The sequence below is a fragment of the Grammomys surdaster genome, unplaced genomic scaffold, assembly GCF_004785775.1.
Source record: "Grammomys surdaster isolate TR1022 unplaced genomic scaffold, NIH_TR_1.0 265, whole genome shotgun sequence".
Taxonomy (NCBI): domain Eukaryota; kingdom Metazoa; phylum Chordata; class Mammalia; order Rodentia; family Muridae; genus Grammomys; species Grammomys surdaster.
Genome location: NW_021604706.1, coordinates 407,060 through 425,050, shown reverse-complemented (window position 1 = coordinate 425,050; position 17,991 = coordinate 407,060). Strand labels below are relative to the sequence as shown.

Below are 17,991 nucleotides of genomic sequence, written 5' to 3'. Positions count from 1 at the left end.
TCCATAATTTCTTTCTCAGCCAGTTTATCTTTTGAGTAGAGGAAGGCTACTGATTTGTTTGAGTTAATTTTATATCCAGCCACTTTGCTAAAGTTGTTTATCAGGTTTAGGAGTTCTCTGGTGGAAGTTTTGGGGTCACTTAAGTATACTATCATATCATCTGCAAATAGTGAGATTTTGACTTCTTCCTTTCCAATTTGTATCATTTTGACCTCCTTGTGTTGCCTAATTGCTCTGGCTAGGACTTCCAATACTATATTAAATAAGTAGGGGGAGAGTGGGCAGCCTTGCCTAGTCCCTGAATTTAGTGGGATTGCTTCAAGTTTCTCTCCATTTAGTTTGATGCTGGCTACTGGTTTGCTGTATATTGCTTTTACTATGTTTAGGTATGGACCTTGAATTCCTGATGTTTCCAAGACTTTTATCATGAAGCGGTGTTTAATTTTGTCAAATGCTTTCTCAGCATCTAGTGATATGACCATGTGGTTTTTTTCTTTGAGTTTGTTTATATAGTGGATTACATTGATGGATTTCCAAATATTGAACCAACCCTGCATTCCTGGGATAACGCCTACTTGATCATGATGGATAATTGTTTTGATGTGTTCTTGGATTCGGTTCGCTAGATGCGGGGCGCTGCCTCGCAGAAAAGGAGAACGCCACGCTTCAGGATTCTTCTGACAGCAGTTTTATTGTTACAGCTCTTTTAGTGTTACAGCTCTCTTAGATGGTAGTGTTACGGCTCTCTTAGATGGTAGTGAGGCGAGGGACCCCAAGTCTCAAAAGCTTATGGCTTATATAGAGCTTTAGGAGACGTGCCTTACACTCATTGGCTCTTATGATGTCGCCAAATTAGCATACTGGTTTTCGCGCCTTGCGCAGGCGCACATTCAAGCAAGGCTCGCAAGAAGAACCAGGAAGCAGGAAACCGGCGCCATCTTGCGATGGCGGACGCGGCTCCTAACAGCTAGAATTTTATTGAGTAATTTTGCATCAATGTTCATAAGGGAGATTGGTCTGAAGTTCTCTTTCTTTGTTGGGTCTTTGTGTGATTTAGGTATGAGCGTAATTGTGGCTTCATAGAATGAATTGGGCAGTGTACCTTCTGTTTCTATTTTGTGGAATAGTTTGAAGAGAATTGGAATTAGGTCTTCCTTGAAGGTCTGATAGAATTCTGCACTAAAACCGTCTGGTCCCGGATTTTTCTTTTTAGGGAGACTTTTAATGACTGCTTCTATTTCTTTTGGGGTTATGGGACTGTTTAGATGGTTTATCTGGTCCTGATTTAACATTGGTAACTGGTATTTGTCTAGAAAATTGTCCATTTCATCCAAATTTTCCAATTTTGTTGAGTATAGGCTTTTGTACTAGGATCTGATGATTTTTTTAATCTCCTCTGTTTCTGTTGTTATGTCACCCTTTTCAGTTCTGATTTTATTAATTTGGATACTGTCTCTCTGCCCTCTGATTAGTCTAGCTAAGGATTTATCTATCTTGTTGATTTTCTCAAGGAACCAGCTCCTGGTTTTATTGATTCTTTGGATAGTTCTTTTTGTTTCTATTTGGTTGATTTCAGCCCTGAGTTTGATTATTTCCTGCCTTCTACTCCTCTTGGGTGTATTAGCTTCGTTTTGTTCTAGGTCTTTCAGGTGTGTCGTCAAGCTGCTAGTGTATGCTCCCTCCAGTTTCTTTTTGTTGGCACTTAGAGCTATGAATTTTCCTCTTAGCACTGCTTTCATTGTATCCCATAGGTTTTGGTATGATGTGTCATCATTTTCATTAAATTCTAAAAAGTTTTTAATTTCTTTCTTTATTTCTTCCCTTACCAGATTATCAAGGAATAGGGTGTTGTTCAGTTTCCTTGTGAATGTGGGGTTTCCATTGTCTTTGTCATTTTTTAAGACCAGCCTTAGACCATGGCGATCTGATAGGATGCAGGAGATTATTTCAATTTTTTTATATCTGTTGAGGCCTGTCTTGTGCCCAATTATATGGTCTATTTTGGAGAAGGTACCATGAGGTGCTGAGAAAAAGGTATATTCTTTTGCTTTAGGGTGAAATGTTTTATAGATATCTGTTAAGTCCATTTGGTTCATAACTTCTGTTAGTTTCACTGTATCTCTATTTAGTTCCTGTTTCCATGATCTATCCATTGCTGAGAGTGGGGTGTTGAAGTCTCCCACTATTATTGTGTGATGTGCAATGTGTGTTTTGAGCTTTAGTAACATTTCTTTTATGAAAGTGGGTGCTCTTGTATTTGGTGCATAGATATTCAGAATTGAGAGTTCATGTTGGTTGATTTTTCCTTTGACATGTATGAAATGTCCTTCCTTATCTTTTTTGATAGCTTTAACTTGAAAGTCGATTTTATTCAATATTAGAATGGCTACTCCTGCTTGTTTCTTAGAGCCATTTGCTTGAAAAATTGTTTTCCAACCTTTTACACTAAGGTAGTGTCTGTCTTTGTTGCTGAGGTGGGTTTCCTTTAAGCAGCAAAAAGCTGGGTCTTGTTTGTGTATCCATTCCATTAGCCTATGCCTTTTTATTGGGGAATTGAGTCCATTGATGTTAAGGGATATTAAGGAGAGGGTGTTGTTGCTTCCTGTCATTTTTGCTAATAGTGGAGACATCGTTTGTGTGGTTATCTTCTTTTGGGTTTGATGTAAAAAGATTATTTTCTTGCCCTGGGAGTTTACCAGTTCTCCAACGTTTGGGTAGATATAGGTCTAGCAGAGTGATGGCTCTGCATGTGGCAGAAGGGATGTGAACCTTCGAGTTTCTAAATCTCAGTCTCAGAACCAATGTTGTGTTATATGAAAAGATAAGGAAGAAGGAATGTTTGATATGGGGGGGAAGGGTGGCTCTGTGCACCCATGCTGAGGCATCCCTTCCCCCTGAGGGACCAGCCACACTAATGGTATAGTATAGAATAGTTTATTCAGGGCCTGGGTAGAGGAGTTGTGAGAAAGGCAGAGAGAGGGAGGAGGAGAGGAAGGGGGAGGGGAGGAGGAGAGGGAGAGAGAAATGGAGTAGAGGCCAGCCATGAGCACATGGAGAGAGAGGGGGGAGGAGAGTGGGGAGAGAAGGGACAGAAGGGTAAGAGAGTAACAGAGTGAGGAGGGGGCAAACAGCCCCTTTTATAGTGAGTCAGGCACACCAACCTTTTATAGTGAGTCAATCTAGGCCAAGTATCTGTGGCCTAGAAAAAAATGCCAACAGAAGGGATGCCCTAGCATGGGCCTGCAGAGGCATCCCCTTCCACCTCACCATACCTGGCTCTACAAAACATATCCTGGATCTCTCTTTTATATAAAACAAAACACTAGTTCTTGAGACTCATGGTCTGATCCTGGAGCTGGTGCTTTATGGAGACCTTTCATAATCAGACCTGGTCCTTAAATGGAGACAAATGGGGTTTATGTTGTCCTTTCATTAGGACCTACTTTGTCTTTGAAAGTTTTGCAGCCTGTAGGAGAGGCAAGTTTCCACATTGTTCAGCATTCCCCAACTCTACCCAGGGGTGGCAAACATCTGATGTTGTTGGACTCTAAGACCCAAAACTAAGGAATGTGCTCCTGAAGAAACACTCACAGACAGAAGATTCAATGCAATAACAAGAGGTTTAATGATAACCAGTGCACTGGGGTTCCCTCACATGCAGGCAAGAGGAACCCCGAGCCAAAGCTGAGAGCAGGTTTTATACAGAGTTCACGAGGGCAGTCTTAAACAATAACCACAAAGGCTGACCTCAACAGCCTTTCCCAGGTCTGGTCTCCAAGTGACTCAGATTTGCACATTATTTTTATGACAATGAGTATTAGCTAAGTGGCTTCTGTTTGTCCAGGTTTATTACCGTTAAGGACCCAGCTTCCTGACTACCTCTTATCTTGGGCCCTTCCCCTGGAATATGTGTGTCTTTGGAATGTGATCCTCCTGGGATGTGTCCTGGGGAAGTTAATTTTTGAGTTTAAACTGAAACCTGAGATTCTTTCAATTTTAACTTTAAACTGAGACTTGAAATTCCTACAATGTTTGACCATGTGGCTGAGTGCATCGGACACTGGAGGAAGCAAACACAGCACTGCATTCTGAATTCAAGAGCAAGGTCCAAGAAAACTGGGCACCGTGTCTTCCAGCCTCTGCACTTTTCAGATCCTACTCAGCAGTAAGTGCAAATTGAGAAATTGGCCAGACTCGGGGTCAGAAATCACAGACCCACATGACAACAATTGGAATACAGTGGGAATGCAGCTCTATGGCTGTGGAAGTCATAGGCAGCACACTTAAAAGAGTTTTGTCTCCACAGTAATCCACAAGCAATAGGACTTTTCACTACAGAAGGCAAAGCCCCCAGTGTGCTTTCCCAATCTGAGTTCCCTGCTACATCAATACTCATCCTCTCTACAACTGCCTCTTGCATCCTTCACCTGTCCAGAAATTGGTATATTGCCCCCCTGACTCCCTGACTTGTGATTATTACTTGTTTTCAAGTCCCCAGAGTAGCTCAGTCTCAAATAGGTCTTCTCTCAAGACGGTGCCAGGCTATAGCACTTTGAAATATAGGAAACACTAGAATGGCTTGCTTCTTTTAGTCATTCGTCTTCGTCTTCTTTTCTTTTTTTGAGAGAAGCTTTATCTATGTAACCCTAGCTGGCCTGAGACTCACTCTATAGACCAGGCTGGCCTTGAACTCAGAGATCCAGTGTAGCAGAATCTTAGCATAACCATTGTATCTGAAATGAATTCGGGAGTGAGGGCACCAGGCCCTCAAAACTTCTAACCTGAAGTCTTACCCACATCTTGGAACTTTTGCTGTTTATTATAAGATAAACCAAAAAGTATTAGGAAAAAAGACCATATGCCTTTTGTCAATGATTGTTATCTGAGATTTTATTGGGTTGTTCTTTTGAAGAATTCTCAGAGCTCTTGCATAACTTAGTCGGAAAGAATTCCAGGCAAAACAGGAAGTCTCTTTGGCTGAGAATTGCTTAAGGTGATAGTTCTTTCTCAAGACAACCTCTAGATCAGATAAGAGGTTTTGGTATTCGAAGTCGATTTGCTAAAGGTTCCTTTTGTATTAATGTTGGAGAAGCTCTGCAAAAAGGGTGGGTGCTCCTTCCTCAAGAGACCGATGCCCCTGCTGCTTGAGAAGCCTAAATTTCATGCAGTGTCTCTCTTCAATCACCCAATATAGCCCAGAACGCCAACAATCCACCACCCTCTGACTCCTTACTGCTGGGATTAAAGGTGTGAGCCACAATGGGCTCAGACTGACTTTCTTTTCCCATGCTGACTAGCTAAACAGGAGTCATATGACACCAAATCTGCCCAGTTTATTTATGCTTTTAGGACTGGGGTTTATTTATCCTTTGGCTGCCAACCTAGCTTGTTTTCATGAGGGGTGCAGGGCTTATCTTGTGGCTGTGACTTTCTCCTGTGCTATGGCCATGTGAGAAGCTTTAAGGTTGTTGCCTAGTTTTTCTCTGAGCTGTTTCTCTATGCTTTTTAATCTTAGGCCCTGTCACCTCTTTCTTGATTCCCAATGTCTTCCCCTCTCTTTTGTTTCCCTGGCTCTTCTCAAAAACTCTAACCTGAAGTCTTACCCACATCTTGGAACTTTTGCTGTTTTTTATAAGATAAACCAAAAAGTATTAGGAAAAAAGACTTACCATATACCTGAAAGGGAAGTGTGTGTGTGTGTGTGTGTGTGTATGTGTGTGTGAAGAAAAAGTGTGAATTGAAAATAATAGCAAGGTATAATAATATATGCCTGTAATCCAAGTATCTGGAAGGTCAAAGCAGGAAGGTCAAGATCAATGGGTTAAAATCTAAAGTAAAATGTTGATAGAATATTTGTCTCAAGACAAGTCACCCCTCCCCCCACATACACACACATACTACTCAGAAAGTTAAAATTATGTTAGAAACATCTAGTGACCAATTTGTCATTTATCTTCATGCTGTGTACTTCTGGTGCCAAAGTGTGTATGTGGATACCAAAGGTCAATGTCCACCATCTTCCTTTATTGCTCTCCATCATATTTTTTTCAAAGAGGGTACACTGAACCTGGAGTTTACTGATCCCTGGAGGCACAGATGCCATTCTGTTGGGCTTTTATGTAGGTGATGAGGGATCTGAATTTAGGTCCTTGTACTTATGTAGCAAGCACTACTGTACAGAAGTATTCCTCTAGCCCTGTGCTGTATTAAATAGTTGATTAGCAACAAACACTTAAGAAGTGAGATATCTGACATCATGTGCTTCTTGAGGTGACACAGTATCAGTTATTCCGTATTACTGTGTTAAAAGTAAGCTAAGCTAAATGATGCCACATGGAAATTTGACATACACAGTATGAACAGTCAATTGGTATGCATAAATGCCATGAGTATTTAATAGACTTGTAAATGATTCAGTGATAATGAAAAATTTAAATGTGCTTATCTCTAGATGTGAGAAAGCAACTTTGAAATCCAGAAACTAATATGTATCTGTGGTATACTGCTGTATACTTTCCCTGAGGAGACAACGATAAATGCCTGTTCACCTCAGATGAGGTACTGATGAATGACCAAAGTACAGCTTGGGTAGAGTTTATTGGGGTTACTTATGGGAGTATAGTGGCTAAAAGGCAGCTGCATCACTTAAAAGCCTATCTCAGCATGGGAATAACTTCAGAAGGCTACATATCCAACTTGGAGGCAGCTCCACTGAAAAGGCTCCACTTCTTGAGCAATTGTTGACTGTTCTTTAATGTAGATAAAATGGCCTTATAACTTTCTAGAACTTCTAGAACTTCTAGAACTTCTAAGCTTTGTTATCCCAAATCTTTATGAGCCCTTCCCCTCTCCAGGAGACAATACTTCATTCAGTTCACAGTGAATAGCTATATCACATACACCAAGTTAAAAAATGGTAAAAGAATTTAAGTTATTTTAGAGAATAGGCTGATGTTCACCTTTGGTGAAGAGTATGGATGGACAAGGCAGCTTCTAGAATCTAGGGCATTGGTAATATTCCATTTCTTTACATGATTGGCAGCTTACATGTGTGCTTACTCTGTAGTAACTCATAAGGTGTACTGTTAGTATTTGTGCTTTATGTAGGTTAATCTAAGACAAAAAAATTAAGATAATAAAAGGTCCAAACAAAAATTTAGCCTATATTATCATAGAGTATTTGAATTGGGAGGAAAAGTGTATGGGTAAAACAGTAATACAGAAAAAAAAAGAAGAGAAAGAAGAGGTAGAAAAAGCAGCAGCAGCAGCAGCAGCAGCAAAAGGACACTGGATAGAGTTGGCAGAAAAGCCTAAAAGGGTGGTAGGTTTCCTGGTCTTCCTAGGTTCACAGAGCTCTTCAACGGCCTCAGATTCATGGAATTTTCTTGGAGCTGACTGGCCTTTTGTGGAAATGGAGTTAAGACTAGGGGAATTCTAATTCATGCACTATGAATGCAATCCGACTCAGTTATGACATATGGCAAAAAAATTTACAGGTGTATCAATAGAGAAAATGAATCACTCAGTAGTGACCCCAAGTTGGGGGTGGGGAAGGTTAAAGGAGACAAAATAGATACATATGATAAACAAATTTAAAATTGTAATGAACAGCATGGACTAAAGTAAAACTGGTACCATGGTAGGGACAGAGATCTTAGCTATACTTTTTTTAAAAAAGTTACTATGTACAAAAAGATATATGTAATTCTCTTATTATTTGTATGCATACTATTAGTATATTGGGAAAAGACATTCAGGGGGACTGTTGAGATAATCTAATGGATGAATACTTGCAGTACAAGCATGAGAATCTCCATTTAAATCCTTTGCATTCACATAGACAGGAATAGCTATGTGTCTGTAACCAGAGCATTTTGTGGGGCAGAGACAAATTACGAGAGCCTGCTGGCCAATCAGCAAAAATTAGCAACTTTCAGGGCAATGGGAGACCCCGTCTCAAAGCAGTAAGGCAGAAAGTGACTTTAGACCTGAATGTGCATGTGCATGCGCGCGCGCACGCGCACACACACACACACACACACACACACACACACACACACACACGCGCACACACACACCTCTACTTGGAATTTATATATAGCACTTGTATTTTCAAATCTTGGCCGAACTAGTCTTTTTAGATGTAAACTTCTGATGTAATAGTATTACAGATTATAAGTATATTGTACTTGTGCATTTTTGAAGGCAAGTATATTTTGGAGTATTGCTTTATATTAAATATACCTTTTAAAATGCTATTTTTATTTTTGAAATATATATATATGGGATCATATGTGAGTACACATGCTTGTGGAGTCCTAAAGAGGGTTATCAGATCTCCTGGACCTGGATGGAGTTTTAGGCAGCTAGCTGTGAGCTGCTTGACGCTGAGTGTTGGGAATTGAACCTGAGTCCTCTGCAAGAGTAATATATGCTGTTAACCAATGACCCACCTCTCCAGCTCATTAAAACTTATCTTTGGTCTCACACACAGTTATGAATACCTTTCTTGAGACAGGGTGTGTGTAACCATGGCTGTCCTGGAACACACAGTGTATCAGGATGGTTTCAATCTCAAGAGATCAGCCTGCCTCAGCCTCTCAAGTGCTGGGATTAAACGCATGTACCATCACTACCCAGCTGAATATCTTTTAACAGTCCTTATGTTTATTAAGAATTAAATTTTTCTGCCTGTTGGTAGTAAAATGTTTCATCACTTAAAAAAAAATAGGCCATACATCCTTGGTTTGACCAGGGCAGTTCCATTTCATACCAGTTGTCCAACCTAATTATTATTAACAGTGCTCTTTTACTCTGAAGGCAGTCTGCCTTAGGTTATATCAGATATGGCCAACTTAATTATAGTTTAAAGATACCTTGATCTTGGTAAAGAAAAATTCAAACAGGGTAAAGTCCTTACTATTAACACAATAGATTAAGCAATTCCTAGTTCTCTAGTAAGAAATATAATTTGGAATGGGACTGCAAAGAGGTATTTTGGCTTCCTCATTAAATAACCACAACCCTTAGTGCAAATTACATGATCTCCATTTGCCTCAATTTACTTATATGTAAAGAGGAGGTCAAACCAGTACTTAATTCAGGGCTAAATGGAAGAAAATAGCATTTCCTTCGATCATAAGTCTATGATAGAACTACTGAAGTCATGACAGTGTTAATTCTCATTTTCTTGTTCAATTTTTAAAAAACAAAACAACATATGTTTAGGTAGCATGGATATATGCGCACACACACACACACATAGGTCAGTGATCAACTTGAGGGAATGTTCTCTTCCCACCATGTTGAGTTCTGGTGATCAAACACAGGTTGCCACCAGCCCTACATATGGTTTTAATATAGATGATCTGCTAGTCACCAAGGAGTAGCACCTTAATTTCTTATCTGGAGGTCCCAGAAAGACCAAAACTAATCCATGTCTCTCAAAATTAGTACCTTTCCCAGCAATCACGTTGCTATTTCACTGAAATAGCTCCGTAAATACCGTCAACAATCAAATGGCAACCCAAAGCCAACTGGCTAATCCTTTTCTTTGCAGCATGGTATGGCTATTTTTTTCAAAAAGTTGTAGCCTAACTCTTGTTACCTTTTTTGTCCCTTTGTATCCTGTCTTTTATGTGCTGATATTTGTATTTGGTATTTAACATACTTGTTTTCTCATCTGACAGTTCCTGTATTATCATTTCAGTCTTCAGCACCACCTCAAAGGACATTCAGCTATACTTGTAGTTCAGGTCATGCCTTAACTTCAGACATCCAATCTCTACTTTTACAGTTAAATCTTGTGCCTCCAGAACTTCTCATATGTTATCTCCTAACTAGCTAGAAGTACCCTTGCTTACCTGAAAAATATCTACTTGGTCATACAGACTTGGTCTTTAAAATTTGAAGTTCAAGCCCATATCATCTCTTCCTTCTGAACTTTAGAAATATCTAGTTGCAATGCAGAGATGAAAAGGGCAATAAAACTAGGTATGGTAGTGTAAGCTTGTAATCTCTGTGCTCAGGAGGCTTCAGTAAGAGGGTCATGAGTTCAAGGTCAATATAAAAAAACACAGTGAGATCTTGTTTCAAAACACAAAACCAATAAGCAGGCAGTTAAGAGCACTGCAAACTCAATGCTCTTTAGCTTAAATCTAATAGATGGTTTCACACTAACTACAAGGTGAAATGCGAATATCCCACATGGTAAGAACAGCTTCCCAACGTTGAGTCCTTACCTCTTTTCAAACTATCTTTTGTCATTCCTTCAACCTTGGCCACATTTGGAATTCCCAAATCATCATGTCCTGTTAGGAATCATGATGCTGAAATGCAGGCCCCAATGTCACTCCTACTACTTCATATCTCTTCTAAGTTCCCAGGATATATTTATATAAACCTCCCTTTCTAGATGTATTTAAAAAGGCTAGAAAGCAGGAGTCACATTTTACTCATGTGCCGGGCAAATATGTGGAATAAATGAAAATTCACATAACTTTATGCCATGACACATGTGTATCCTCCCATCAGACACACAATACAAATAGTTTTAAGAATAACTTTTTAATCAGTGCCAATAAGAAAAGAATTTTGTTGGCACTCTGAATCAACATCTGCTTTGTTATTTATGTATTATGGAATGAGCGTCTTTCTCTGAACAATGTATGTGTTACAATGCAAGTTTGTTTCATTATTAAGCCATCTGGATATTGTGTGACTTAATGGACTTACCTACATAAACAGTAAAGAAAACAAAACTACCTTCTAAAACCTGAAAAACACAAATCATAAAGGCTGTTAGTACAAGTAAAGCTGTTTACAAAGACCTTTACTCATCTATGTGAGAATAATATCGACTTGATTTCTACTTCCTATCTCCATATTTCTATTTCTACTTATTCAAAGACTAAGTTCCTAAGCAAGCAGTAATCTTGATATATTTATTCAAATGTGGATTACATAAATTTCTCTTATATAGATGTAAGACAACACATTCATCTTGACAAAAATTAACCTTAACAAAATCACACAAAAGATATGTCAGCAGGACAAACTAGAACAGAGTAAGGACAGCTGGGTGTAGTTTTGTTCCTTTAAGGTTGGCTTAGAATTTTTGTTCACAAAATTACCTCCTTATTTCATTCTGTTGGACTTTCAGGATAGTTTATTTTCACAAATTAACCATTTAAAAATATTTGTGGTTAAACATCTAGATCAGTATTTGGATAAATGATTTGGAATAATTACTTTCTGAAATAATAAGAAATGAATGCCAATAGACATTCAATGTTCACTAAGTTATTAACCAACTGAATAAAATATCTGTATACTTTTCAGTCCTTGAATTCTTCCTCATACTCTAAAAACTATCTGAAAAGATAATGTATTCAGGATGACAGTCCAACACACAGACTAGAGAGTCTCTTTAGTCATATGAACCAACCCACCCACCCATCCACTCTTTACTTATAGTATTCTCTGTTTTCTTCACTTATTTTGTGGAAAATTCTTAAGAACTATATTCTAAAATGAAAATGTGTCCCAAAGTATTTCAGAAAATGGAGGGATAAATGGAAGGTGCCATTTTTAAAAAATGAAATCCTAGCATTAACTAGCAGTAATCTGTGAATGCTAATATAACCCAATATTTTATTGGCGATATGGAATTTGTAGTTACCTATTCCACTGTCATGCATGCAGAAAGGCCTAAGATTTCAAAATTGCCTAACATTAAAAAATAAGTCTCTTAATTCTAAAACAGGGCCCTTCATCTTGGAAATCTTTTTCCCCCATAAAAAAATGCTGAGCCATGTATAGGATTCGAAAAGCCTGTGTTAAAACTCCCTTTAAAGTTTTAATTTCAATCACTATTTGTTTTCTACTATACTACATTTGGCAGATTTTTTTTTATTTGTCTGTAATTGCAGTAGTTGCAATTTAACAATAAATCAGTCTGACATTTTAGGTCTTGAAGATACATACCATATATATTTCTTTAAAAATAATCATACTTTTTGTAAGCAATACTTTACAGTAGACACCTCAAAAATCTACCATAGCTGTGAAACTTAAAACAAGAAAAATTCAAGTTCTAAATCTTTATACATATATATCTAGATTTCTATATATATTATATATACAGACATAGGTATATATAAAATATATATAATCAGATTTGAAAAGTGAACAAAAATTGGGCACTGTACATAAATTCTTTTTAAAACTCAAACAATAGAAAACTCTTTAAACATTAAACAATTTTAATAAAAGTTTCTGTACAATGCTAAGTAGTTTTATTTACACATAGAAAATGTAATAGGAGTAGTGTTTGAAATTACATAACTCCTTAAAATTTCAATGGCAGGTAAATCTGGAAAAAAATAACAGCATTCCATTCACAAATATTTTCAGGCAATAAATATGTATTTATAAATAGTGTAAATTTACATTAAGATTAGAAACAACAATCACAAATCTGAAGTTTATTTCTTAGTCTATGTGCAATCCATTATCTTTGTGACTTTGCTGTTAATTAATATTTTTAAATGTTTTATTTGGGAACCAAAAGTATAACCATCATGGTTTCAAAACAAGACAGAAAATCATAAAAGCAGTAAAAAAAAGTTTCTTACTTAATGTTTCACATTAAAAAAAAAAAAAAAGTTGATCAAAGAAAGACTTAATATTGCTAACTACCTTACAAAGAAATGACCAGCTAGGCTAGTATTTTTTCCCCCCAAGGAAAATTCTGAAAGGGAAAAGATAGGTGAAAACAAATTCATTAGCCCAGAAATTGAGAAATATAAAAGAGGTTGTCTTCAAGTCAGTAGTCTGTATGATGTTGCCAGTTTTGTCAGATATATACAAAATGTGGAAATTATCATTCATTTTTTCTGAAGTTCAGCTTTATGAGAGTCCTGGCATAGGAGCAGTACTCTCCTGTCCAGCTGGTTGACACTCCACACTTGGAAGGTTGCATAGACACAGTTTTCAGCCAGCAGCCTTATGAGATAGCTACAAAAAGCAGTGGTGCAGAACTGGGTTACTTCCTGAAGAGCAGAAAAGGTCTCATGTTTAACGTCCATGGAACAATATCAAGATGAGGCGGATGGTAACGGAGGAGCCTGCAAATAAAAGCAAGGTAGACTATTTTGGTATACTCATTTGTTAGTTATGCTCTATGATTCACAGCTACAAATATAAATGTTGGTTTATGAAACTGGAGGAAATTACTCTCTGTTAAAGTTCAACAGCCTTGCTAAACAATGTAATAGAATAACTCCCCTTATGATCTCCCACCTGGCCACTTCTTCTAAGAATCTAAGACCATCTTTTGTTTTACTGTGTTTCCAAAATCTTTTGGAATATTGTTTAGTTTACTACTTTTTATATATTGCTTTCTTTGACAGGGCTTTACCAAAAAAATCTATGAAATCAATTACAATTTTACTAGTGTCTGCCTTCAGGGATCTATCTAAAGCAGATAATACATTTTTTTCCCGCAAATTGCAAGTAATTTTGTTTTTTCTTAAAGCAATCATGAAGACAATCCAAATGAAAATATCAGGAGCTAAACTTCAAAAGCTAGGTTTTAATTACATATTATGTGGAAAGTATTAGAAGAAAAATCTATAGATTATGTCTGTAGTTCTATTCAGGTCTGCTTTGAGTGAAATGCTTCCCGTACCTGCGGCTTGCAATGGAAAACTTTGTGATTTGTGAGTACACTTGAATTTCATGAGGTTATTATACTACATGCCAGAAGTCAAGCGCTACTCAAATATTCCCAAGATTGAAACATCTGCCAGTACACAATTTTAAACAAATTCAATTAGCCCTAAAAGCAGAAGTATATTTCAGAGCACACTCACACTGATTTATTTTGTAGGCACTATTTAAACAAACATTCTATCAGCCAAGATGAAACAGTATGAAAATCATGATAGCACTGTAAAACATACAGTTTTAAAAATAATTTTTAGGTTGGTTTCTCCAAGAAGCAAGGCAAAGTGATATGTCAATTTTATAGGAATAAGTACTTGGAAAAGAAGGTGGCAGGAGCAATATAAATATACTCTCATTCAATATCTTGATAAGCCAAAAGAAAATCTACATATTTCATTACCTCCTATTTATCAGGTTGCAGAGCAAAGACTACTCTGCCTCCCAACTGATCTAATGTACTCACATGTTGATTTCACTTACTAATGTAAATTGGTCATACACTTGCATCAGATCCTCCATTTTGTACTGTTCTAGCACCACAAAATTTTCCAGATTCCCACTCGTTTTTCGTGCACAATCTTGGCAATGTACAATGTACGTCTTTCGAGAATTACTCTCATTAGTGACAAAAAGCAGATCAAAAACCTCCACCTGTTTTATACAAAGGAAAAATGGGGTCAATAGACATGATGGTGTTTATTTTCCTGCTTCTGTGTCTTCTACAGTCTTCTACTTTAACACAACTTTACAGTTAAAGATGGGGGACAGGGGTGTGAGACTGAGACTGAAAATGTTATTATACCAAACCCCAAGACATGAGAGCAATCATATTTAGGTGAGTGAAAGAAAGGAATGGTATAACCATGAAAATTCTGATAGAACTTAATTAAAACATTTAATAACTGCCAGTTTTTCTTTTAAATCAAAACATTAATATACAATCTGATCAAATGATCACTATTTTCCTTGCATTTCTCCTTGACAGAATCCATCACAGGCAACCATATAGACCTAGCTCTTTAAATACAAAGACCATGTTCATATTTACATGCCAGAGCATGTCATAGTACCTAGTGCTTACTCAAACCTTAAAATACACCTGTGAAATGAATGAATATAATCTGATTATTTTACAGATGAGGAAACTGGCAAGTTAACAGTATTTGTTGTAAGTTTTATGTTAAAAATCAGAGTTTTAGAAACATTAGAAATAATATATCTGTCTTAAAATAACATTGTGGCATAGGACTCATCCTCAAATACTAAGAAGCTCATGTGTTACTTTTCCAAGGTATAAAACACATTTATTTCCTCATTCATTTACTCTGACTACCTAATACAGCACTAAAATACCCAATGAATTAAATCATTTAAAACTAAAGTCAACAACAGAATTACCAAAGTTCAAAGTTTGGAACAGATCATCAATGTCTCTATCTGTAATTTATCCTTAAACTTCATCAAGGATAGGACACTATCAATGAGAATGAGCTAATTCAAAATTCTAGAGTTTACCATTATTTCTCATTATCATTAATGGGCAAAAATATGAACCTAAAGAATGGAGCTAGAAAATGTGTCACCATTCTTCAACTTGTCCCTCATTTCTACCTTTTAATGAGCTACCTTGTGGTTTTTATCTTCTAGATCAGTGTTTTTCAACCTGTGGGTTTTGACCCCTTTGGGGGGTCAAACGGTCCTTTCACAGGGGCTGCCCAAGACCATCAGAAAACATACATATTATAATTCATAACAGTAGCAAAATTACAGTTATGAAGTAGTAATGAAAATAAATTTAAGGTTGGAGGTTACAACATGAGGAACTGTATTAGTCCTCACAGCATTAGGAAGGTTGAGAAATACTTTAAAATTTCTGTACCATTTTAACAATCCACTGCTATATTCTAGTCTAGCAAAGGAATTATCTTTCGTAAGATTGCTGTGATGTATCTTATTTTCTCTATCCTTTCCATTTCTTTGTCTGAAACAGATATTGTCTTTGCTGACTTCTCAAATGTTTCTGGTGGATTCAATGACTTTGGAATAAATGTCACATTATTTGACAGCTTCACGATATATCAAAAGCTACATGTCACCTAGATTTTATGAGAAGAATCTGTACTGTCAGTATTATAGCCATACTGGACTAGCTAACCTTTTTTCAAAAGCCACTCCATTTCTCCAATCATGGTACTCCTGACAGCCAACCTATATTCTCACTATAGTTTGTATATAGCCTGCTGAAATCACACTCATCTTTCAAGATAGGGCTAAAGCTATGGATCTGTTGTAGTTTTCATAAGCTCTTATTGCCAGGAACAGAAAGGAAAACTAAACTACATCAATTATTTCCCTCTTTGGATTTTCCTATTAAGCACACCTTCATACTCATTACAATCTGATGTACATTACTTATTAGTTGACTGTAATTTATCCTCTGCAAATAGATTTCAAGTTCCTCAGATCAGGTATCACTTTGTTGTTGTTTCCTCTGGAAGCTTTAGCCACAGGAGAAGATTGTCCAGTCAATTGTAAACTCCACCAGAGAACTGAACACCAAAGCACACTAGGCTATACCAAACTAAACCCAGTTTATTGGCATCTGTGTACATCTAGATTGCTCCTAATCTAAAATCTCTCAACTTTCTTTGTTGGTTAATGATCTAACAACCAAATGACTCTATAGTAGATACTGCTAAGGTAAACAATTAATGAGACATGACATCATTAAATATTAATATCTGATGAGAAAATATTAAAACTATATAATGCTAATCAAAGTAAAACGCATTAAAAAAAAAACCCAAAACTTTTATAAACAACTGTGGGAAAGAGGGATGCCTTACCTCACAAATGCTACAATAATGAGCTGGTTCTTCTTTTGTCCGCCCATGCCATATGATCTCTTTTCCTGCAGCAACTAGAGCTTCCCTCAATGTCTGACATTGCTTCAGTGTTCTCAGAAGACAATACCTAATATAGGAAAAAATTACTCATTACTAGCAGCCAACTATTACATACTTTTCACTTAAGAGATAATCTATCTGCTAGTTAAAGATGGCATATAATTCACTATTTGAAAATGGACTCAAACTGTGGCAATTAATTAATCCCACCTCAGCCTTCCAACAGCTGAGATAAATAGGTGTGAGCTACCATGCTCAGCTCATTTGTCAAATTTTCAGATATTATCAGATTAAAAAATAGAACAAATGATCAACAGCTCCAAGGATGATAATATCAAGTCATTTGTAGTTGAAATTAGTATCGGAATATCACAACATAAAGGTCTTAATATATAAAACTCTCCTTGTTTAAGCGAGTTGGTAACATGGGTTCTTATCTGGCCAAATGAATTAACTTTTCCAAGAGTCAACTTCCCCTCCCTTATGATTCTAGGTAGTCAACTTCCCCTCCCTTATGGTTCTAGGTAGGCAGAAAGGCACATCATCTCTACTCATACTACCTAAACACTTATTAACAGCATTATCTGTGTAGCTGCTTTTTTAACTTCCATGAATAATTTATAAATTCATTAACTACAAGATAGAAAAAACTGCTTTAACGATAACAGAAATTAAAGACATGCATTTCTTCATTCTAACTTAAGATGACATAGAATTCATTTATAGTAATGTAACTCAACTTTTCTTGTAATTTACAACTTTTTTAATTCTTAAAATTTGTGCTTATTTTCCTAGTTTACTATCATTACTTGGAATTGCTAAATTCTTACTCTCCTGTGAATCTTAGCGCTCAATCAGGTTTTGCATTTGAACTGAGTGGCTGAACTGGATGACTCTCTAAAGCTGAAAGAGTCAGATGCAGATATTTACATCCAGCCAATGGACAGAAGCTGCTAACCCCTGTGGTTGAATTAAGGAAAAGCTGGAAGAAGCTGAGGAGGAGGGTGACCCTGTAGTAGAATCAGCAGTCTCAATTAACCTGGACCTGACACCAAGCCACCAACCCGGCAGCATACACCAGCTGATATGAGGCCCTCAATACATATACAGCAGAAAATTGCTGGGTCTGGACTCAGTCAGAGAAGATGCACCTAACCTAACCCTCAAGAGATTTAGGGCCCCAGGGAGTGGGGAGGACTGGTGAGATGGAGGTAGGGGGTAGCATTTTCCTTCTTAAAGAAAATAATACCTAAACTGCAGATATCTATAGTTGCAAATTCAAACATGCTCCTACACAGACACATATACACATATATATGTATGTATATGTATATATATACATATACATACATATATA

At 37.0% G+C, this 17,991-nt stretch overlaps 1 protein-coding gene across 7 annotated transcripts in view; it reads right to left on the bottom strand.

Moving 5' to 3' along the window:
* Positions 1 to 11,632: 11,632 nt before the first annotated feature.
* The window catches only part of Kdm6a (lysine demethylase 6A), a 128,498-nt gene continuing 122,139 nt past the window's right edge, over positions 11,633 to 17,991 (bottom strand). For 3 of the 7 annotated variants that reach the window (XM_028776120.1, XM_028776115.1, XM_028776119.1), the window contains 3 exons: positions 16,575 to 16,701; positions 14,209 to 14,379; positions 11,633 to 13,127 (listed from right to left, as the gene is read on the bottom strand). In XM_028776120.1, the coding sequence (XP_028631953.1) occupies positions 13,098 to 13,127; positions 14,209 to 14,379; positions 16,575 to 16,701 (328 nt within the window). In that variant the 3' untranslated portion in view covers positions 11,633 to 13,097. Of the gene's footprint in view, positions 13,128 to 14,191; positions 14,380 to 16,574; positions 16,702 to 17,991 lie in introns of all 7 variants that reach the window. The other 4 variants (XM_028776114.1, XM_028776117.1, XM_028776116.1 and 1 more) reach the window with 2 other exon arrangements.